Source organism: Emys orbicularis, chromosome 3 (assembly GCF_028017835.1).
Source record: "Emys orbicularis isolate rEmyOrb1 chromosome 3, rEmyOrb1.hap1, whole genome shotgun sequence".
In the NCBI taxonomy this organism is placed as follows: Eukaryota; Metazoa; Chordata; order Testudines; family Emydidae; genus Emys; species Emys orbicularis.
The window spans coordinates 48,163,615-48,187,629 of NC_088685.1; the positions used below are offsets into that span (position 1 = coordinate 48,163,615).

The window sequence follows — 24,015 nt, forward strand, 5'->3', positions numbered from 1 at the left end:
GGTTCACAGTAGATAATCAACTGAACATGAGCTTTTACTGTGATGCTGTGTCTCAGAGGGCCAATGTGATCCTTCCACATGAGGAGTATTGAGTAAAGTAGGAAGGTGATATCGCCTCTGTGTAAGGTACTGGTGACACTACTACTGAAATGCTGTGTCTTGCTTTAGTAACCACAGTTTTAAAAGGATGTGGAGACACTGGAGTGTTCAGAAAGAGCCACAACAATGATTTGATGTCTGGAAAACCTGCTTTAGTGAGAAATTTAAGGTCAAGCTCTTTAAATTTATCAAAAGAGATATGCGGTAAAGATGGTCGAAGTCTTGACTTTTGATTATTTCAATGAAAATCATCACAAGAAGTCTTTAAATCAAGATTTGACATCTCTCTAGTTCATCAGTAAGTTATTGGATTTGATGCAGGAATTTCACCCAGTAATTCTATGGCCTGTGTCAAACAGGAGGTTGGACTAGATGATCACAGTGGTCCCTGCTGGCCTTGAAACAGACAAATCCGTTGAACAGCACAGATAGCAACTAGAGAAATGAATTCACAACAAATAGTTTATTAAAATAATTTAGCCTCTTTCTATGGAAATATCTGCAAGCACATTGGGAGTTCCTTACATTTTTTTTTTCATTATATAATGCTTTTTTTACTCCATGGATTGGTAGCTATTTGAAATTCAAGCTGTACTGCCATTGTTCAGATAAGAACCATAGTACTGGTTCTATTTCCTGACTGAATGGGTGTACAAGTGCTGCTGGCCTGACTCATGTGTGGATTTAAAATTAGATGTCTGGGAATTCTTGTGCAAGTGACTTTGAAATGTGCTTTCCACCAATAAAGCTCAGTCACTTGAATGTTTTGCAGAGAGAGAACATGAGGCATGTCTGAAAAAGGTGCAAAGACCCTTGAAGATTTTAGCACATCAGAGGATGGGGCCTTCAGCTGCAGAAATCAGTTGATGCCCTCTGGAGCCTTAAACCCTGAACTGTCACTGACGCAGCAGATTCTTCATACCATAAGTTACCCAGCTTTTTGTGCCTTGTTACAATGACTAAGTATTTGATAATGTGAGTCATGCAGTGTCTGTATTCATTAGCTTACTTAGAACACAACTGCTCCTACAAGTGTTAACATCTTAAAATTCCTCACTAATCAACTTGTTTTGTAATTTATTTTCTGAGGATAATTCCATTCAAACTCACCCTTTCATTCTCAGTAAAGTGTAACTTATTACCCAATTTCTAAAGTAGATTGTAGAAGGACAAAGGGATCAAATTACTTGCTCATGGCAGAAGAGGAAGTCAGTGACTCAGCAGAGATTAGAACTAGTAATGAATGCACCAGTTTGTTCGAATGTCTGCTTAAGTTTTGATTTCTTTACATAAAAACCAAACAGTTCTTAGAGCTCCACACAGAATTTATTAGTAGGGCCAATAGACTTGAATCGTTACTCAAAGGTCACATTGTTCAGAATCTGTCCCAAAGTCTTCTGCTGAAAGACAGTAAGGCAGAATGCAGCTTTACATGGGCAAAAGCATGATTCATATCCATTGTGCTGAAAAGTGAAGAGAAACATCTAAACGCAGAAGTTGGGCAACAAGCCCTCTAGCATTTGAACTGGGCAAAAAGTAATTGGCACAAGATAAGGAAGCGCAACTTCCATATAATAATTCTTATATAATTTAGAGAATCAAAATGTAATCCAGTGGTACCTGAGCTGCTTTGTGCTGGTGTGTAATGCCCAGTGGCTGAGGTGAGCTAGGAGGTAGTCCAGGGCAGTAGTCAAGTGTGCACGGGTTGTTGGGTAGCCAGGAGGTCAACTGGTATCAGAGGCAGTCCCGGGCAATGGTTAGAGTTCTCAAAGGGGTCAGTAACTGGAAGATCGAATCCAAGGGGCCGGGTCAATGGGTTAGGGAGGGAAGGCTGGGCAGGACAGTCTAGGCAGCAACCAGCAGGCAGTGGTCTGTCGCTCAGACAGTTTCCTCTTCCCATTGGAGTCTTTATATAGTCCAGGTACCCAATGAGAATTGCTGGACAGACAGCAATTAGGTGCCTGGAGTGTGGCTGCTGTGGAAGCCTTTAACACTACGGCTGTTGGTCAGGGACAATGGTTCAGTGTGCCACCATGGCACAGAGGCTAAGGATGTCATCTCGGGGCCCAGGTTCAATAGCAGCTGTGCTTTGTTATGACAATCTGGTAACTGGGTGATATAGAAAGAATGGAATAATGGGGAAGTGAATTGTCTTCTCAACAATACAATGAGAGAAGAGAAGGAAGAGAGTCAGAATTATAGTAATCATATTCTTCTTTTCTAGCACATGTAGAGACTTTGTTATTGTATTAGTTGGATAGTTCTGGCAGGGTTACCTTAACAGTGCAAACAATGTTTCCATCTCTGATAAGAAAAACAAGAAAAGAGTTATAATAATTTTAGATCCTCAGTCCCATTTTTGGCTGCTAATAGGGCCAGAGTGGTATAAAAGGGCTTGTAACAGAGCTTGGCCTGGCTCAGGCACTCTCCTGTAGCTGACCACAGCAAGACAGGCAAATCCTGCATCAGTTTACAATACATTCCCCAGGACCAACTGAGTTGCCCATCTTCTCCACCACAGATCAAGGAGATAATCACTTCCCCTACCCCACCTGGGAAAGGAATGTTGTTCCTCTGGGACCACGTCAAGCCCTGCTTCCAGCTATAATTCGTTAGTATAGGTGCAACCTTCATCAGATCTCTCAAAGTCAGAGCATTCTCCAACCTTCCCCTCCCCCCTCGTCAAAGTATGACAGGTTAAAATGAAGCAGTTCTTCATTCCCACTCCAGGCTCACCATCTCCAGGCCACTGACTGACACAGTCAACAACCCCTCCATTCCCCAGTTCCTGGGCCCCTCTTCCAGGGCCCCATTCCCCAAGTGATCTACCTGAGAGTTAACAGTCCCTCTTCTTCAGTTCCAGGGCCCCTCTTCTACGGCCTCCACACCTCTAGAGATTTCTCAGTATTTCTTGCGGCTCGTCTCCCACAGCCCTCAACTCAGAGCTTCTGTGAGAGGGCTCCCCACAGTGTTCCACTCCCAAGGTCCGCTTCTCTTGCGAGTCCTGCCGCTGCTGATCTGCTTTTTCTCCTTTACCTAAGGCCCTGCGTATGAACCTCCTCCTTGGCAGGGTTCCCCAGCTCTGGCCAGTTCTCTCCAGGAGCTCTCATCAGTTCTCTCTCTGCCAGCTCTCAGATGCTGATCTCTTCGGTCTCAGGTAACTCTGACCAGCTGCCTGATGCTCCCTCCTGCGCCCCTTCTCAAATGTTACCTGGATCTTTATAGTGGCCAGGACCCTCTGTTAGGCCTGTTGGGAGGTAACTAACCAATCACATATGAACAAGACCCATTCCTTCTTAAAGGGACCAATCAGCCTGTGATAGGGCTGGAAAAGCTTTGGATCTGGCCAGGGAGGATTTCCTCAGAGCCGGCACAGGAGAAGGCAGCCATAAAGACCCCCTTGCAAGTCAGTGACAGGATGGCAGCATGTAGCACTGCAGCCCATAGGCATAGGGTTACCATATGTCCGGTTTTTCCCGGACATGTCCGGCTTTTCGGCAATCAAACCCCCGTCCGGGAGGAATTGCCAAAAAGCCGAACATGTCCGGGAAAAATGCCGGCCGGGCACTTCCCCTCCCGCAGCTGCTCTGCTCCTCCCCTGACTCTTCGGCTCTGTTTAAGAGCTGAGCCGCCCGAGCGCTATGGGCTTCAGGCAGCCCCCTTGCCTCCGGACCCCAGCCGCCGGCCGGGCACTTCCCCTCCCGGGCTCCGGCGGCGGAGGGTCCGGAGGCATGGGGGCTGCCCGAAGCCGGTAGCGCTCGGGCAGCTCGGCTCTTAAACAGAGCCGAAGAGTCAGGGGAGGAGCAGAGCCGCCGCGGCCGGAGGCTCTGCTCCTCCCCTGACTCTTCGGCTCTGTTTAAGAGCCGAGCGCTACGGGCTTCGGGCAGCCCCCATGCCTCCGGACCCTGCGCCGCCAGAACCCGGGAGGGGAAGTGCCCGGCCGGGGGCGCAGGGTTCGGAGGCATGGGGGCTGCCCGAAGCCCGAGTGCTACCGGCTTCACGGTTTGCCGGGCAGCCTCCAGACCCTGTGCCCCCGGCTGGGCGCTTCCCCTCCCGGGCTCCGCTGCGCTGGGGAAGCGCCGGCCGGGGGCGCAGGGTCTGGGGACTGCCCGGCAAACCATGAAGCCGGTAGCGCTTGGGCAGCCCTTTTCGCGTGGCTGGGAGTGGGAGGGAGGAGGGGGCGGAGTTGGGGTGGGGCTGGGGGTGGGAAATGGGCGGGGCCAGGGCCCCGTGGAGGGTCCTATTTTTTTATTTGTTAAATATGGTAACCCTACATAGGCAGCCAGGTAGAGGCTGCCATAATGTACAGGTCCCAAAGGCTGTGTCAATGATGCCAGGAGTGCAGAACAGCCTGGGAAGGGATCAGGGTGGGGGTGGAAAGGTAGTCCTTTGGAGACACAGCACAGACTCTCACCTAGACCTTTATTCTGTACTGGCCTAGTTCTAGGGTTAATGATTTAAACTAGTACTGAATACTGATATATATGTCAAGCTGCTTTACCATGGGAAAGAAACAAGCCAGGTTGGATTCTACAGGCAAAAGATGCTAGATGACACAACCGCCTGTGAACTTCCAACAAACTGAGCACAGAGACAACTGTGTAACATGTAATGTAAAAAAGGTGATGATAGCTGTAATCAAGGGAATTAGGCATTCCTGATCTTATCAAACAAGAGCTAATAGGTATAAAAGCATCCAGGCCCCCTGACAAGGTAGTGGTTGTGATTACTCAAATTCAGTGTTCCAACTCGCATGAATAGTCTGGCCTTTTAAATTGTTTCCAAGACAAGATGATCAAATGGGAACTCTCTGGACACTCTTTTCTCACATGAGAATCATATTATCCAACCTTTGGACATGCCACAAGAAGTTGGATAAATATCTTCCCATCCTAATTTTGCTTTGTGAACTAATCTCCCCCTGTCCCCAGCACCTCCTTCTTTTCAGTACATGAGATATGCAAATCTTTTCTGCACTGGATGGTTTGATAAGGAACTGTACAAGGTGTAGCTAATGGCTAGAGGTGGTGTTATTTATTATTTACACAGTACCATGATAGTGCTCTACAGTGGGTATTACACATGGTTTATAATCTCCGCCTTAATTTATTTATTAGACATTTGTTGAGATCCTTTGGGAGCCGTTAGGCTTACCTACACGTGAAAATTAATCTGGAATAAGGTAGGGTGTGATTTTAAAAGTATGAACTATCTCTGATTAACTTCATGTGTGGATGCTATCATTCTAGAATAAGTGTTTACACACATGGAGTTAACCAGGAATATCTATTCCGGATTAACTCCTTTTATAGACTCACCTTAAAGCGGTTGCTACCAATCTGGCTTTTAAATGTCTTACTCCTTCAGAAACAGTGATCTGTTAAGTTCAGACAACATGAGCAGTGTCCTTTTGCTAGAACCTGCTTGACCCTAACGAAAAAGCAGAAGAGAGGAAACTGAAATGTCAGCTACTGCTGCATTGGCAAGTTCAGTGCATCAGCTACTGTTACAGTAACTGTGACCTAATGGAAAACTGACCATTCTTATTATAGCAAACTATAATTCACTGGCTGAACTCTCCTATGCCCAGTATGCATGGACCAATGGAGATGTTTCAGGATAGCAGCTGGCCCAGATACTCTGTTAGCTGTACCACCCACAGCAACATGCTCCAGTACATGTCTTTAGCCTTTCATATACAATACTGCATGGTTGTTTAGTCATTCTTGATGCCATGTTAAAGAAAGATGGTGAATTCTAAAGAAACCTCCACACTCTACATGAACAAAGTTTACTTTGTCCTGCCTTAGCACAGGGGGCTGGACTTGATGACTTCTCGAGCCCGACATTTCTATGTTTCTCCCTGAAACTGGAAGAATACCTATAGCTGTGTAGTTTATTATGTGTCGTGATAATAGTAAGAGATTTGCTGAAGGGATATTACTGCTACATACAAAAAGCTGTAACATTCTAAACATTCTTAGCCCAACGGATCTTTGGAAAACCTGGACAGGTATGGCTGAAGAGGCAGATAGATAAATTAATAATACATTGTACTAGGTGCAAAGATACCATAGCATGATGATGGGTGCATTGACAAAACCCACTTACATGTTAACTATAATTTTATTGGCTAGCACAGCCTCAGCCAGGCAGAATGCAGGCATGCTGTACACTTACTGACGTATGGCATTTACATGATCTCCTGCATTCCTAGTTGATCTGGGTAACTGATGTACATGTGAAGAAAGAAAAATTCCCTAAACTACTCAAAAGAAACATAAATGTCTGAAGAATGTTTTATCACTTTGCTTTGGGGTATCTCTCTTCATTGTGCTGTCATCAAAGTTCTGTTGACTAGGGTGACCAGATGTCCCAATTTTATAGGGACAGTCCTGATATTTGGGGCTTTGTCTTATATAGGTGTCTATTACTCCCCACCCCTGTACCAATTTTTCACCCTTGCTATCTGGTTATCCTAGTTGATACAAACCCAGTTCTTTCAATTCACCTGCCGTACACTGCACTGTATGGGAACTTGTACTCTGCTCTGTTTCAGCTGTACATGATCAAAAGATAGACTCTTGGTTCTCATGCAGTATCGTGAGACTTATTTCTTGACTCACATGTCCAATACAGTCAGATTATAGCTGCAATATGGCCCAAACCTGCCTTTGCCACTGCCCTTTCCTTAGAGTATGGTTACACTGCCCCCCCTCCAAAGTATTTGTAACTTTATATAGATAGCCCATTCATGTTAACTTGGGATAAAATAGCAGTGAAGACACAGCAACTTGGCTTTTAACTCAGGTTAGCAGCTCAAATTTAAGCCTATAGAGCAGCCCGGGGTTGAACTTGAGCTGCTAGCCCAAGTTAAAAGCTGAGTTCCCTTGTCTTCACTGATATTTTTTAACCCATGTTAGCTAATCCAAGTTAGGAACACATCATTTTTTTTCTTTTTCTTTTTCTTTTTTCCTTCCAGCAGACATACCCTTGAGAGAGCCTGCACCAAGCTAGGCTATCAATTCAACTCTGCCCTCTAGTGTTTAATAGTGGTAATGATTTAGTAGAACAAAGGGAAGAAAAGATGACATACACATAGCACAAGTAATATTCTACTGGAAATAATGAGGGTCAAACTCTGCACTACTAGAAAACAAAATGTATAATTTAACCACTGAACTAAGAACAATGCTGAAATTAATGTAAAACCACACTGGGACTGGGGAAAAGTTGTTTTTACTAGAGAAAGCAGTGTATGCTCCCCTCAATAGCAAAGGATTTATGCTTCCAACTGCCATTAACCTAAACTGAGAAAAATCTGCTGTTCAATTTGGTATCAAGTTAATAAAAGCAGCATTCTGTTTATAGCTGAGTAGAAGCACTGTAATTATGGCTCACAAGGTGTTTTCATTATGTGCCCCTGTTCACAGGCATTTTGCTTCTTGAAAAAAGAATTGGTGACACTTTCATATGCAGCCAAAAGGTGGTAGTGGTTGGTTTGATTTTGATTTAGAAATTGGTAAAATTGTGTTATGCCATTTTTAAATTATCTGAGCATGAGTCTGTCCACTTTAAGAAAGATGCATTTCCTTGCAGAAGTAGTTTTGACATGATGAAATATGGTTTAGAAATAACCAAGCTATGGGTATTTGAAAAATGCCTCTTGCATATGGACAGTATGTGATTTTTATCCTAATTTGTTTAAGAAGGCCCACGGACCCATACAGCTGGAACGTCATGCTTCAGAAAGAGTGCTACCTCTCAGGATGGTTTTGTCTGACAGGTCCATCTCTTGCTTGCTCTTGACTTTCCCTGCACACCAGCTAACCATCTTCCCATTTTAATCTGCTCTCCCACCTCCCATGTATGTTTGAAGGTGTGATCATGTTCAATTAAAATTTTGCATGCCCTATTGTGTAAGCTGCAGATTACACTGGATCTCTCAGAACATTTTAACCCATAGATCATTAGCACTCAGTGTTTTATCCTAGTAACCAGAGGAATAATTTGGGGCCAAAATCTGGAGGTAAAAGCATGAGTTATCCCAACATGCATTCACGGTTTCTCTCACTACTTTTCCCACAAGTCCTTTTGCCCTCCCCACAAAGAGTACCTTGATTTATTTGGAATCTACATTTAGAACACAAGGAAATAGCGTGTGTCACATGCTGCAAAACTCACCTGTTTCCTCAGGCATATATACCTGAGTTCATACATAAGTGCCCGCACACATTTACATTACCCTGATATGGCTATCATTGCAATAGGGCAAACTTGCTCCCCATTTCTACCTTGTTATACTGGAATGAGTTAGACTTATCCTCAGAAGAGGACTCGTTTTTATGGTAAGCGCCCTTTACGAAAAATATGCAATCAAATCACTGGATAATATTTTATTTATTTAAAAATAGCAAAATATAAAATTAACTTAATTGACCTCCTGTTTTTAATGTCTATTTTTTCCCTTTCTTCTCCCCACTCTTTCCTCCTTTATACTGTACTATTGTGCATATCTTCATTCATATTTTAAACATCTTTTCTTTTTTTATGTCATCTTTTAAATACTTGGTCTATTTCTCCCTCTCCATTCAAGTTCATCTATCCTTTTTTTTCAAGGAATTTTCCTTTTTACATTCGGCTTCCCTTTCCCATCAAATCTACAAATTCTCTTTCACATTCCCCTCTGTTTCCCCTCCTCATTTCACGCTCCTCAATCTTCCGATTCCCACCCCCCACCCCGAACGACAACTGCTATCAGATATGAGAGCCATCCCACCTGAACTGGTGTAACGCAGCCCTAAGGTGGATACAAGGGCAAACCTGACACCAGTTCAGAGAGTGGTATGGGAAAACACAATTGATGGTGGAACAATAAGTAAGCTAATCGGTATCCTACCACTGACTGGTAGGACAGGTCTGGAAAATGGGTTGGGAGGGGACTCGATTGCTGTTCTTCACGCCCGGACGCATCCCCTCAACGCTGACCCCATTCTGTCCTTTAAAGGTCAGTAGCAGTGGAGCAGGTGCAGGAAATGCACTCAAACCCCACCCCTCCCTTGTGGGGAAGGGACAGAACAGAGACAGGAAGGCAAAATGGTGAGTAGAGCAATTAAAGATCAGCATTTTATGGCTGTGGGTGGAAACTTGGCAAAAAGTGAAATTATGCAGCTATTTGCACCAATACGATTACTCATATTCTATATGGATTCCCCTGTCTATATGTAGATTTTCCTCAGTGATCGAGATAAGTAAATACTTCTTGTTTAATCTAAATACAATTCAATACCAATTATGCAAAGAAATGAAAAACAATCTATTTTATTTAACTGTTTCAAATTATGTTGGGTGAAATTCAGACCCCTTTGTAGTCAATGGCGCTATCATTTTACAAATGGTATATAAAGTGTCAGTAATATCATACTTATTGATTAAATGCTGCCCAGAAGTTATGGCTGCATCTTTTTTGGAGTCTATTGCTTGCATGAAAGGTGCAAGACTGAGAGGCCCAAAGATTCAAGTCCAAAATCAATCCACAGATCCAGTAAGGCCTGGGCAGTGACAGTGTAATTGCCTTCTCACACTGCTTTACTAATATCAGGGTTGAGGCATGCCTTTGGATGGTAGGGTAGTTCAGCATCTCTGCCTTGGCCTCCTTGGTGATGCTGCCAGTGATGGCAACGTATAGCATGGTGCTTTTTTTGTGACAGTCCTTGCTCCATTAGGAACTGAGCATACTCCTTTCATGTATACTGGGCCACCAAGTAGCCATCAGCTGGTTACAATGCCTGTCTCTACCAGCCTGGGCCAATCTCTGAAAACATTTTCAATGGATTTCTCCCAAAATGAAAATCTTAGTGACCATATATAGTGTTTGATGAATCTTCAATTAATGTTTGAAAATTTTAATGTTTATAATGGATTCTGTATATGATTTATACGTTTGTATTAATTATAACTTGTTTCCTAGCTTTCACATTTGGCAGATCTTTTGGGGAAACAGTTTCGGCTCTACCAACGTGTCTTCACTCACTTGTAGAAAAGATGTAAGTAATTGAGTCTTCTTGGCTCCCCTCCCTCCCCCCCCTTAAATTCAAAGGAAATTAAATGCAGACTCAACATATAAACCGGAACATGCATGTCAACAGAAGACAATATGGAGAAACATTTCAAAATCACAGTCTATTCACATCACTTGTTACCAGATACAGCTTTAATGATGATTCAGTTTAAACAAGACAGTGCATGAACTGTACTCCACAGATCATCCTAAACAGGATACTAGGATCATCAAAAAGCACAAGGAAAATATTTTCCTTGGAACAATCTTTACAAAAATGTACCAAATTAATTGACACTACCCAGTAGAAAATACATATACTGTATACAGTTGGATTCTATGTATTTAGTGACAGTGGATGGGATACTTTTGAAAGCCAGTTCTATGTACACTGTAATCCTTTTGTATATACTTTTGCAAACACAGTCCTGGTCAACCCTAAGAATGTCATTTATGGCAAACTTTATGTATTTTGCATCACCACTCTAACTGACTTTAGTAGGAGTTCTGCCTGGGTAAAGACTGCAGAGTTTGTCCCTCTGTTACTTTGAAAGAAAAGTGTTTTTTTGTTGTTTTTTTCCAGTTTTACTCTCCTTGCATAAATATACAGATATCTATTTTCTGCGATCTGCCTGGCACACACATACGTGTGTGTTTTATTTAATGTGTGCAGATGTGCATACATAATACACAAATATTCACTTGGTATATACACACCTATCACACACCTTAACAGGTTTTTAACTTTCCATCTAATAATTTTTGTTTAAAAAAGTCTAAAAGTCTATGGCCAGTGCATAGAAAAAGAGGATTGACCTTTTTTTGCATATCTTTCTAGGGAAACAAATATTTATACTCATAATTACAAAAATATCCGTATTAAAAATATCACTAAACCTCAATTTTCCTCCTCTAACTCTTAAAGCCTGTTACAAATAAGCTCATAATATTCTCCTTCTCTTTTAATAAATTAGATTTACATTAATTCCTAATATCAGTCCTGTTTCTATAGCATAAAAGATCCTTTAACACCTCACTTAGTACCTTTGTCAATTTTTGATAGTGAAAGATGGACCTGTTGCATCGTAGTCCAGTAGGTGGATGGTAACTTATCAATGACAGTGAAATTACACTGACCAGACCAGACTAGAGTATGCAGCAGTCAGATCATGATCCCAGTGATGGCAAAACTTCTGTTGACTTTGGTGGAAAAAGAATTTAGTCTTGGACCTGCAGCCATTTAAAATTTTCATTTGAGCAGTTTGACTTTCTTACAGATTGAGAACGAGTAAGTTTTAACTTTATCATCCAGATCTCACAGACAGACTAGTCTTTACAGCATAACACTTTACTCAGCCTTAAGGTTATGCACATGCTCAAGTACTTTGTTGAATTAGGGTCTCAATGCTTTTATCAACATTTGCCATTGCTTAAAAATCCAACTATGGCATCTCAATCCACTAAGGGATAAATTGCCACTGGCAGTAAAATAGAAAACTTTGAAGTACAGAGGAACCAAATCCTCCAGAAGTATTTTAGTTTTAAAGCACCAAGCACACTTTTTTGACACTGCGTATAATAATCAATGGCAAAGTTTCCACTGACTCCAGGATTTGCCCTGCAGTTCTTCTGCAATTTAGATTTTTTATTTCTAATGCATTGCTAATATTTCTCATGTGAAATTTATAATCCAGATAGCTTTAACATCCTCTGTCAGGCATGCTGGATATTATAAATTACTGAGTGCAATTTACAAAACAAAACTGGCAAGAAATTCTGTTAGAAAAGAAATGAAGAAGGTAGGACATGATTGGCCCCTATTGTCTTACAATACAATCCAATGTTGAATTTACGGTTAAAATTGAATGAATGTTCCAATTATCTGGTATGAAATATAGAACTAACAAGGGGTTTAAAAAACAAAACATTTGTACCACAATCATAAATTAACCATATAGGAACATTTGAGTTGCATATGAAACTGACTTCACAATAAGAATAAATTATGCTTTCTTTATGTGTTAGCTGTTTAAATTAATTTATAAGAAAACAATGAAAAAATGATAAACATGCTACTATAGACTTCCTACTAGCATCCACCATCTTACAAATTTTTATATTTTTTTAGTAATAAAATTATCACATTAAATTTGTACAATCTTTTCCTACTGAAATGTGTGTTCCCTTGTAATTATTGCATTCCACCCTGAAGGTATTTGTATTTAATTAATCTGTTTGTTTAAGCAGTAGGTATAACAATTATGAAATGGGAAACTGTTAAGCACAAATAAGTAAAACTTCTTAAGTATTTACCACAACAATTAGATAGCCAAGGCAATACGTCGTTTAATTTGCATTGTATTCTGTGACCCCATTCTGATCAACTGAAGGATACTGCCACTTATTCCCCACAACTCAACATCTTTTGGTCACTGGCGAATGAATCACAGTTTTAATGTAACTCTAATGCTCAGTGACAATATCTTCATACTAGTTTCTTACATTGTAACCTTATCATATGATCTGAAGCTTTCATCCAAGTTATCTGATATTGCATACATTTATTTTTATTCCCTTGAGATCTTCCAAGGACAGTACTGTGGACAATGCCACACTTTCAAGTGAACACCACTGGTTTATCTGCAGTCTTTTACCTTAATCCCTCTCCCCCTTCTCCCAAAACTCATTTCAGAACTTTTCCTCTTTCAGGATATGAACTCTTCTCTGTGACCAGCATCAATGTGTTTCTTTGAATTTGTCATTGGGCCTTGATCCTACAAACACCTACACATGCGAATAACTTTATATGCATAGTCCAGTTGAATTCAAGAGATTACTCACGTGCATAGAGTTCTCACTGGGTTGCAGAATTTGGTCCGGGGCTCAATACTCCAGTCCTGACTAAGGCAAAACTGCCTCCTGAAGTCAGTGAGGGTTTTGCCAGAGCTAGGCTTGCAAAATCAGGCTATTAATTAATCTTGTCTTCAAGATGATTTAAAGGATGTTCCTATTCAGCAGTTTTAATTCTTAACTTTCTTTTTCCCATGCCAAATGCCATTTTAAAATCTCCATTTAGGGCACTTTTTGATACCTTATTGTAGATCCCAAAATAGCCCACTTCTCTCTGTGATTGGCTGGAAGTTGGACTCTGACCTGACCAAACTCAGGATGACATCAGACCACAGGACTCAGGTCTGATCACAGTCAGGACCACACTCCATACACTGGCAACCTTCAGGTTTGATGATTGCAACTCATATCTAGGAATAAAGCCACCCAGCCTGATAGAACTCAGATTGCTGCAAAATACAGCAACCCATCTATTTAGGAATACAGTTTGCTGTGACTCACCACCCAGAGCTTCTCTCTCTGCACTGGTTCCCCAATAAATAAGATGTCCAGTTCAAGGTCTCAACCCGAAATGCAAAGCCCTCTAACTATCTGAGAACTGGTCCTACTACCTGAGAGCTTGTTCTTCCTTCTGAGACCATAACTGCTGTTGGCATCTGTGATCTAACATAACAATGAAACTCTTAGCTAATTGAGGGAGGTGTGTTAATTGCAGGAAACAGAAGTTTCATGGGAACTGGATGTAGGTTATAGAACTCACTTCAGGAAGAGATAATATGACAATTGGCAAAACTTAAAAGCAAAACTTACCTTTCTAACTTAGTTTTCCCACAGTATATTCTTCTCACACACAGGCCCATAGCACACCCTCTCACCCACCCAAAGAGAAATGAACAGGCAAACTATAAACCTATAAAACTATTTCATTTACAGAATGTGAAGAAAAATTATTTCTATTTTTAAATTCTTGGGAGGCACACAGATACTAGTCATGTGAACTCTGTAAGTACATAGGCAGACAGAAGTTTCAAATTCATCTGGTTACTTTAATTACTTTTTTTTTTTTTTTTTTACTTCTATAGTATTAAAGCAAATTCAAATTCTGATGTTGTGTTAATTGAACAATCTGTATTTTATTCAGATGGAAGATCGTCTGTATTATTCTTAATAATTTTATCCTATACTCTGTTTCCTAAACTACATTCTTTAAAATCCCTTTTAGGAATATACAATGTTTCCAGTTTCAACCTAGCTGTTACTATTAAATATTTTGGGTTCAAAAATACCATATAGGACAATGATAGAAAATTGTTCCACATGTAATGTACAAACCATTTTTCACAGTTCTAATGAATATTATATAAAAATGTCACAATTTAAGCAATAATAGATACTTGGTGTAATCAAGATTAAATTAAGTTCAGCCTTACACGTTCACATGCTAAGAGTCAAATCCAGGTTCAGTGTGCTGTTGTACTCTAAGCAGGTGTAGATATACACTCTGCAAAAGCAGCAGTACAGTGTACCCCTATGCTGGTAACAACTGCCCCTGCACACCCACCCATGTACTGGTTATTCTGGCCTGAAGCACATATAATTTGAGCAAGGGTGGGGTAAATGTAAGCACCATAGCTGGGTTGGGGACATGTGTACAATGTCCTTTGACCCAGGCCTCAGAACACTTCTTGTGGATTTGTGGGGGGTATGCGAGTGGGGTGGAAGCAGACTAAGAACTGAGATAGTGTTCCATCTTCTGGGCATGGATTATTTTGTCAGGCACCTATGTACAATATTCTGACAAAATTTGCCTTACCGGGCCAAATCCTGTTTACCTTATTCAAAATTGTGTGAGCAAGATTAACAGGATTTGGCCCAAATGGTTAACCCTTCAAGTAGCATAAGAGTTCCTAAATAACTTCATTTGCAAAATGAAAGCAGATCATTGTTTGTTTATGGGGGGGATATCTGCTCATGAGAGAACTTTGCAAAAACGGACTACATTTTATTGTACATCTAGTTTTGGAATTGATATTCTAAAAGAATATCCTGTATTTTTTACTTCATACATCTGATTAAGTGGGTTCTAGCCCACAAAAGTTTATGCCCAAATAAATTTGTTAGTCTCTAAGGTGCCACAAGGACTCCTCGTTTTTTGTTGTTGTTGTTTGTTGTTGTTTTTAAAGGGGGGGGGGGGGAAGTGATTTTTTTTTTTTTTTACGTGGCACAATTTTCTCCCAAACACAATTTGACACCAAAATGATTATTTATTTGTATTTTTAGTTATTTACCACCTAGGTACTACTACGATGATGAGTGTTTTAGAAATACCTAGCAGACCTCTAACATGAGTGCATAGATGTCTGTGTTATATGCACTGGCATGGTTGCTGAACACCCACTTTTAACAAAAGGATAACTGTAGTCTTTACAGAGAATTATTGTAGCAGACAAAAAGATTTTACAAAGGGCCACTTAAATGGTTTCATGTGGAATGTGTGTCCAGGATCTTATATGAGAAGAGCAAAATAATCAAATAATGTTACTGCTGATTGAAGGGGGCAAGAACAGCATTTTTATATTAAAATGAAATTATACTCACTCAATTTTACATTATGTTGGATTAAATCACTATAGATCTGAGTTATTTATTTAAATTATACAATATAAAGTGTAAATGTAATTGTATTTAAATTAAATTAGCCAAACTAAATTATATACAATACTGACACAGTGATAACGCTACTGTAATAAGACTTCTGACTGTAAGTCAGTACAATGCAGTATATCCTAATAATGCACAATACTCAAAAATAGAATGTGGGGATTAGGAATTACTTAAGATGTAGTCATGATCCTTAACTATATTAGACCAAATGGAAAACCGGACTGTGCAAAACTCAGTTTAATCCCAGTTGACTGGGTGAGTCACTGTTATGTAACTCAGATTTCTGACACAATATCATGTTAATTGCCAATGCTTAATATATAACTTTACTTGCCAAAGAATGCTCAGGTTATGAGAGTGCTGCAAATGCTTGGCCAAAGAATGCCTGCATTTGCAGATAGTTTGAAAGGATTCCCTTTGTGATAGGGGTAAAGCACTTGGGTGACCAGTAAACATTGCTTTCTGGTTGACTTTGCCTTCTAATGGACACTGCCCCCTTGAGGTGTTCATTGTATTCAGAGAAAATTGTATGTGAAGGCTGTATGAATCTGTACAAGAGTGTGTTCTTCCAGTTTGAGTGAGTTCTTACCTAATCATTGTAGTTCATTTAATTGCTTATTTCCTCCCAGCTGAAGGGTGTATAAAGCTTTATTAATAACAGATCTTTAGATGTCAATTCTAGGCACATTGCAGAGGAAATTTGGGTGTGCATGTCCCATTGGCAATGAAAATTAGCAGCAGTTGCATGCTTAATTGCCCATGCACAGTGCTGCAACCAAGATAGCAATTCTTAGAGAGTAAGGATGAAATCCAGGCCCCACTGAAGGCTATGGCAATACTTCCATTGACTTCCACAGGGCCAAGATTTCACCCTAAGTCTTTGGCAAAATGCAATAAAAAGTCACATTATAACAAGAGCTGTGTTCAAGGCAGCACAAGGAGCTGTATCAGGAATGATCTAGTTATTACTTAGTCCTGCCTTGAGTGCAGGGGACTGGACTAGATGACCTGTTGAGGTCCTTTCCAATCCTACACTTCTATGATACACAAAGGTAAGGCCAGGAAAAGCTTAGTTTTGGGGATACTGTGTCTGTGACTGGTAATGGAGGCATCAAAACATCCCATCATTAATAGTCTGGAAAACCTATTCCATTTCAATCCAGAGTTTTACCTTACAACTCACTATTCCCCACCTATATCTATGCTTTGGGCCAAATCCTGCGGCCTTTACTCAGTCCTTATTCCTTAATCCAATGGGAATTTGTTGGATTGAGCAGAAAAGATTATTTTTGTATCCACTCTGCTTTTGACACCAGCAGCTACGGCTGGCTCCAAGCGGGAGTTCTTCTTCCTGGGATTCTCAATATGGTGGTTGCTCCGGACACCTCTAGGGTGGGTTTCTTTTACAGCACAGAAGACCGTCTTGGGGTATATTAACTTATAGTGTGTTCTTCTTCCTCTGCAGGTGGGATCCTGTAGAAGCAGGACTAGTGATGGGCCTGCCCCTTCCATCTCTGCTGACCTTGTACACTGCAAAGTCCCCATGGAGTGATTTCCAGTGAGTATGTAACAGAGGTGGAATCTCCCCTTCTGGAGGTGTAGGCTCCCTTGTGTGTGTGGAGGGGGGTGGAGGAGCCTGGTGCCTTGAGCAAGGTCCTCAGGACTGGCCCATAATGGACAGATAAGCTTCTGTATTTGTGCAGTTTGGCTCTTGAAATCCCTGTCACAGACCTACCTATAAAAATTAAATGTCTACATCGTAAATCACAATGCAGTAAGGGAAATAGAGTTTTGAAGACTTGTTTTTGGACATCACTACATAGAGGGGAAAATATATATTTCATACTTGATATGTGCAATAAATTGTTAAATATCTTTCGCCATATATAAAATCTATAAAGAGAACAAAAGTGACCAAGTTTATGATGCCATGGTATATTACTAATATATGGAGATTTATTAATAATAATTCTTGTCTGTTCCCTAGTGCCTCTTATGCCAAGGTCTCAAAGCACTTTAAAAACATTAGTAAATTATTATCCCCATTTTACAGATGAGGAAACTGTGGAAGAGAGAAGTTAAGTGATTTGCCAAAAGTAACACAGCAAGTCAGTGGCAAAGTTAGGGATAGGACTGAGTCCCTGTTCTAACTGTGGTACAACATTATATTCCCACTAAGTAAATTTACTGTATCTTAAAGATGTTGTTTCACACCATGTATTTTAAAGATCATGAAAATTGGCCAGTTTTGTAAAATTAAAATTTTTACAATGGCAATTTCCCACCCCACATAAGCAGAGAAGGCTACTTAAAGGGTTAACTCTACACAGCTGTGTAAATATAAGTTTTTTATTTATTCTTGATGAAACCTAATTATAATGTTTAAATACTGACTGGCACAGAAGATACTGAGCTAGCCCTAGATTCCCTGGTTTTGTTATTGGGCATGGCAATGGTACAACAAGATACTCCTACTGTGGCTTCAGGCAACTCATCTTCCTCAGTCCATTCATTAAGATCCGGATTATAGCACTGAATGCACTTCTTATATTTCTTTTCTATTTCATTCCAGCCACCCACCAAGTAAATTTTCCCATTAAGAGTGGAAGCACCTGCAGTGCTCACTCCAGTTGGCAGGGGAGCAGCATAGCTCCACTGGCCAGCATAAGGATTGTAGCACTCAACAGGGAGGACATCAATCCTTTCACCCCGACCCCCCAGTTGAGACCCACCCATGATATAGACCCTCTCCCCAAGGGAAACAGCACAGTGCCATCCTCTTGGAGTGCTAAGGGTGGACTTATCCTGCCAGCTATCATTGCTGGGGTCATACATACACACAGAGCGGGAGTAAGCATTATTTATGTAACCTCCTGTGACCAGGATTCTACCATCTATGACTGCACTGGCATGACAGCACCTTGCTACCTCCAGTGGTGCCTTCATTTGCCACTGGTTAACTGCAGGCACATAGCATTCAACTGAGGATAGACACCCTTCAGAGTTGCGACCACCCACTGCAAAAAGGAGGCCATTGAATACATTCAGGCTAAAATGGGTGCGCTTCTGATTCATGTTGGCCAGGTGAATCCATGTGTTGAAACGAGGATCATATCTGCAAACATTAAGAACAGAGAATAACTGATGCAATCAAAATACTCAAATATTTCTATGGGAAGGCCTACAACGTCGCATCTGCCACTCTATAGTTAAAACTGTGGGGCTTCTAAATCACTGTTTAATTTTTATTGTCTGGCTATTACAATTCACTTGAACTGAAAGGTAGAGTTCTTGCTAAAGTTTGGTAAAAATAGGTTTCATTCTTTAACAGGTGAGAAATGTATCTTTGTAATTCAAAAATAGTTTTGTCAATAAAATCTGGCATGTATTTAGCACATAATTTGATCTAATTACCTTCAGTAATTTGATTTAAAAAAACACAACCTCCTAAGAACCTCGGAAAGTCACTATTGTGCCTGTACACTATCTAATTTCAAATACAATTTTCTATTTTTTGTAATTTAATTTCAAATGTGTCTTGTAATATGCATCTCAAGATTTTGCATGACCAGTCTTTAAAAGTGACATAATGGCTCCTTTATAATAAATACAATGATGTATTTATTAAATTTGTTCTCATATAATATATTCTGTACTGTACCTGGTCATATGTTCTTTTAAAGCCCAGTATTGCTGCCATTGAAGTTAATAGGAATCTTGCCAAACACCCCAATGTGTGCAGTATTGGGCCTTTTGGTAGTAATAATTAAGAATTTATATGGCACTTTGTAAGTATTTCTATCTTCAAAGCATTATACAAGCATTTTAAACGGTATATTTGCTGTCAGTAAAAAGATGCATTTTAAATATTGAGGGCCAACTTGGCAACTACTTATTAATGCAAAAAATCCTTACTCAGAGAAAGTTTCATTGGGACTGTTAGTATCAGTAAGAATTTTCAGGATCAAGTCATTATACAAAGATGCAAACAAGTGTTTAAAAATTATCTGATGAATTCACTAAAACACACCTAACACTGAAGGTCATAAACTGCCTTTGATCTGCAATGCAAATCCTGTGGATATCAGTGGTCATGCCACATGCTCAGGCACAGAGAAACGGGGGGTATGTATAACCCTAGGCTCATGATGCAGATGAGAAAAAGCAAAGGTATTTCAAAGCTAAGGCTGATAATCTGTTTTATACTCATGATGTTGTACTTAATTTTCCATTACAGGAGAAAACAAGGAAGAGCTTCAGCTTCTGAGGGCTGCTTTCACATTATGAAAAATCTCTGAATAACATTTCATTTATTATTGATTCTGCATATTAATATGTATGATATTTTAGGTATTTTTCTTTCATTGCTATTCATTTTAAATAAGATTTACATGAAACTAGGATCTTTGTTTTTTAACATCTCAACTGGTTCCACAGGTCAGAGCCTGCTGGAAGTGACATTCTCTGTTCAAAACATTAAGCATCTCCATCAATTCTGAGGTCACAAATAGAAGACTATGACTTCTTTGGAAGGATAAGAGGTGAAGCAGATAAATTGCTAGGCCCACATGTTCCTGTCTTCAGAGGGTACGGAGACCAGCAGGTGGGTAGAGCTCACATAAAAAAGGAGCTGGAGACAACCTCTTAGGAGGGAAATATAAATAATAAGAGTTAGCTCTTGTCTGACATTTTACATCCATATCTCGGAAAGCAATTATACTAAGGCTAGGTCTACACTACCCGCCTGAATCGGCGGGTAGAAATCGACCTCTCGGGGATCGATTTATCGCGTCCCATCGGGACGCGACAATCGATCCCCGAATCGACGCTCTTACTCCACCTTCGCTGGTGAAGCGCCGTCGACGGGAAGCCGCAGAGGTCGATTTTACCACCGTCCCTACAGCGGGGTAAGTCGGCTGCGATACGTCGAATTCAGCTACGCTATTCGCGTAGCTGAATTTGCGTATCTTAAATCGACCCCCCCCTGTAGTGAAGACGTAGCCTAAAGCAGAGAAGCGAAGAGACTTGCTCAAGGTCAATGGCAAAGCTAGGAATAGAATTCAGGTTGGGTCACACTGACTCCTGTGACTATGTGGTATTATTCCAGCTCGCTGTTTAATTTCCACCATGCAGTCCACATAAAATATCTGTGGGCTGAGTTCTGCTACATAAAGGTCAGGCAGGGCCTGAAATAAGGGGGGGTAGCTGGGGGACCATCTCCTCTATGCAATGTTTTGCTCTAGCAAATTGGCATAAATGACTAAACTGACCAACCAAACAACAGAGGAAGTTAGTGCTGTATTAGTTCTCCCTGTACACTCACTGATCACCCTTCTAGGAGGGGTTATTTGGGCATTCCTGCTCGGGGGCTGTCCTCAACAGCAGCAGAGTAACAGCTGGGTGTGCTGGGAAGCTGCTAAAAGAGAGGCATACAATTTATGCTTCTATATTATTATTAGACAGTGTATTAGATACAAATACTGAGATCCATGAGTTTTCCCATTTCTGGACCCATAATGTATCATTGATTTTTAGGCAGAACACATTTAAAATCAGTAGAAAGTTTCCCTTACAAATAATTTGACCCCAGGCCTCTAGGTTGAAATCTTCTTGTGTTCTACATTACTGCCACTCATACAGTTCTAGGGGGACAATGCACTGGAACTGCAGTCCTTCAGAAACTATGCAGCATTTTGTGTATTTGACCCGAGTGGGAACAACGTAGCATTTAAGAAACAAAGATATTGCTTCTAAACCTATGTTGTGAGAAATAAAGACCAAAATAAATGAAATATAGAAAAAATGTTGAAAATAAAAAAAGATTCACAATCATTTCTAAAGAATGTTCTTCAAAGTTTTCCATAAGGCATCAATAGCTCTTGAACTTGAAGAATTCTTGCCTTGTTTGGTCTGTTAGAACATTAATGCTATTTACAATTTTCCTGCGTTTTAATATTTAAATAGCCATTATTCATTTAATTTTGGCTTGAGGTAGATTTTCTGATTTGGAGTGGTGGTCTTTATACATTTGTGATTATGGATGGATATTTTGCATGACTTTAGTCGTACATTTGTAATAGCTAAAATTTTAAATATCATCCTTTTTCTTCCCTGCTAATAATCTTATCTGGTTTTGCTAAGTTTTGTACTCAAGCTTGGATATGCTCCTGCACAATGTGGAATCTGCCTCTCCTTCCCTTATAAATAATCATTTACCTGCAGAAATTGCTGACAGCATGCTTGGCCTGGTTCCTGGCATCATTCTGGTCTTCACCACCAGCCACATAGAGAAATCCATCCATCACAGTCACACACTGATTAAAACTTTTAGCAGGCATTTCAGTAAGTTTCTTCCATCCATTATCAGGATCTCTGTATAAGATGTCTCTGCTAAGGGACTTTTCTGTTAATGCAGGGCGTCCCCCAACAGTAACTAGGACTCTGAAACCTCCACGAATCCTTGTTCTTCTAGACTGCAGTGTATTTTGATTATATGGAAGCAAATGGTAGTTCATGGCATCCACTAGAAGTCGATGGCAGTCTGTGTCTTGCATCATTCTTGGTACAGTTTGAACATAATTGACCAAGTCTTGAGCAGAGATTGTACCAAAACGAATGTTGCCCAAGAGATCTGCAGCATACTTTGCTCTTTTTTGGTCAAATTCTAGCCATTTTATTGCTATCTGGAATGCAGCAATTTCAGAAGGCAACTGCAAGTCGTCATCTGCAAGGAGTTCATTGATTTGATCAAAAGTAAGTTTTAAGAACTGATCTGTTTCTGAAAACTCCATGAAGTTGTCTCTAATAAATTTCTGTGCTGCTTCCTTGGTGTTTTTTAGTCCATATGTCTCTGCAATATTGGCAATATACATGCAGTTCTCCACATTGATTTCTTGCATCAAAAAATCAGAGCACATCTTTACAAGGGTGTGAATCTGAAGATAGACTGCTGTGGAAATGATACTACCTATTGTGTAGAGTGAAAGAGTTAGCTTTCCAGTGTAAGCATAGGTGATAACAGTGGCTAGGCCCAATGGGGATACATCATTGAGATCCACTCTTTGAGTAGATGGATCTTTCTTTAAGATGTTATGAAAGTAGTCGCTGCATGAAGCCATCACCACCTTGTGAACATTGAAGGATTTGGTTTTGGTACCAATAATCAAGTCACAAAGAAAATTTTCCTGCCTCATTCTGCTTAGCCCTTCCAAGAGATTTGGGCTATAAGAAGAATCAGAAACCTCAGCTGAGATGCAGCTGAAGCCATTCCCTCCGTCTAAGAAGCCATTCAAGCCATTTAGTTTACTTAGGGGGCCATCCTCCACAATTATAGTCATCTCATTGATATCGCCTTTGTTCTTTTTGACATTCTTCTTTTTAGGCGCCATGACTGCAATGGAATATCACAGCCAAGAGCTTGCTGAAAAATACAATGATAAAGTTTAGAGTTACATTTCAGTTATAAGTATTTAACACCTGACTGATGACCCAACAGAGTTTAAACTTTATCAATAAATGGAACCACTGTAAGAACAGAACACAAAGTAACATATCTTACTACAACCTAAAGACTTAAAATTGTGTGTTTTACTGGACTGCATTGGAGTGTGGTTGCTAATACTAAATACTGAATATGATTCTTCTGGAATTATAGTTATAGAGCAAGAATGCATTTAAAATTAACTCTTGTTTATAACAAGATCACAAAAATCAAGTTTCCCCAAGAATGAGTTTAGTATGCAAATTCAGTGGAACTGCAAGAGTTCCCTAAATCCAAATTTAGAAGTTTCTATTTCTCAGAAGTAAAATGAGTTTGGCTAAGTATAAACTTTAAAAAATAGAATAATATTTTAAAGTCAGGACCCAGACCTATAATTTTTTTAGTCAAAAACACAATAAAGGGATAGGATCTGATTCTGGTCTTGCTTTCAGAAGTGCTATTCACAATTTACAGTGGTGTAAATGAGTTCAGAATCTGACACATGGAAATTACAAATGGGGAAAGTTTTCCACAAATAAAGAGTATGAAGCATTTTGGGGGAAAGTGTATTTTAGTCATGGTTTTCTGTATTTTTAGACTGAGGATTTGAGCCTGAGCGCTTTCAGGATTGGGACTGTAGATTTATTAGGCTTATGGAATACTATTTCCATGTCAAAAGCGACAGAGTCCTATGGCACCTTATAGACTAACAGACGTATTGGAGCATAAGCTTTCATGGATGAATACCCTCTTCGTCAGACGTCTGACGAAGTGGGTATTCACCCACGAAAGCTTATGCTCCAATACGTCTGTTAGTCTATAAGGTGCCATAGGACTCTTAGTCACTTTTTACAGATCCAGA

At 40.2% G+C, this 24,015-nt stretch overlaps 1 protein-coding gene across 1 annotated transcript; it reads right to left on the reverse strand.

Annotated features, from left to right (window-relative positions):
- Positions 1–18,055: 18,055 nt before the first annotated feature.
- On the reverse strand, positions 18,056–23,061 carry KLHL31 (kelch like family member 31). The gene is made up of 2 exons (XM_065402186.1): positions 21,890–23,061; positions 18,056–18,788 (listed from the first exon to the last, which is right to left on the reverse strand). The coding sequence occupies exons 1-2, from the start codon at positions 23,059–23,061 to the stop codon at positions 18,056–18,058; spliced, it is 1,905 nt and encodes a 634-aa protein (XP_065258258.1).
- Positions 23,062–24,015: the final 954 nt, after the last annotated feature.

Excerpts from the sequence above, each read along its gene's own strand:
- KLHL31 (XM_065402186.1), bottom strand. The coding sequence starts at position 23,061 with ATGGCGCCTAAAAAGAAGAATGTCAAAAAGAACAAAGGCGATATCAAT. Across the intron at positions 18,789-21,889 it reads GCTGTCAGCAATTTCTGCAG|ATATGATCCTCGTTTCAACA; the intron begins GTAAATGATTAT and ends TAATGTTTGCAG.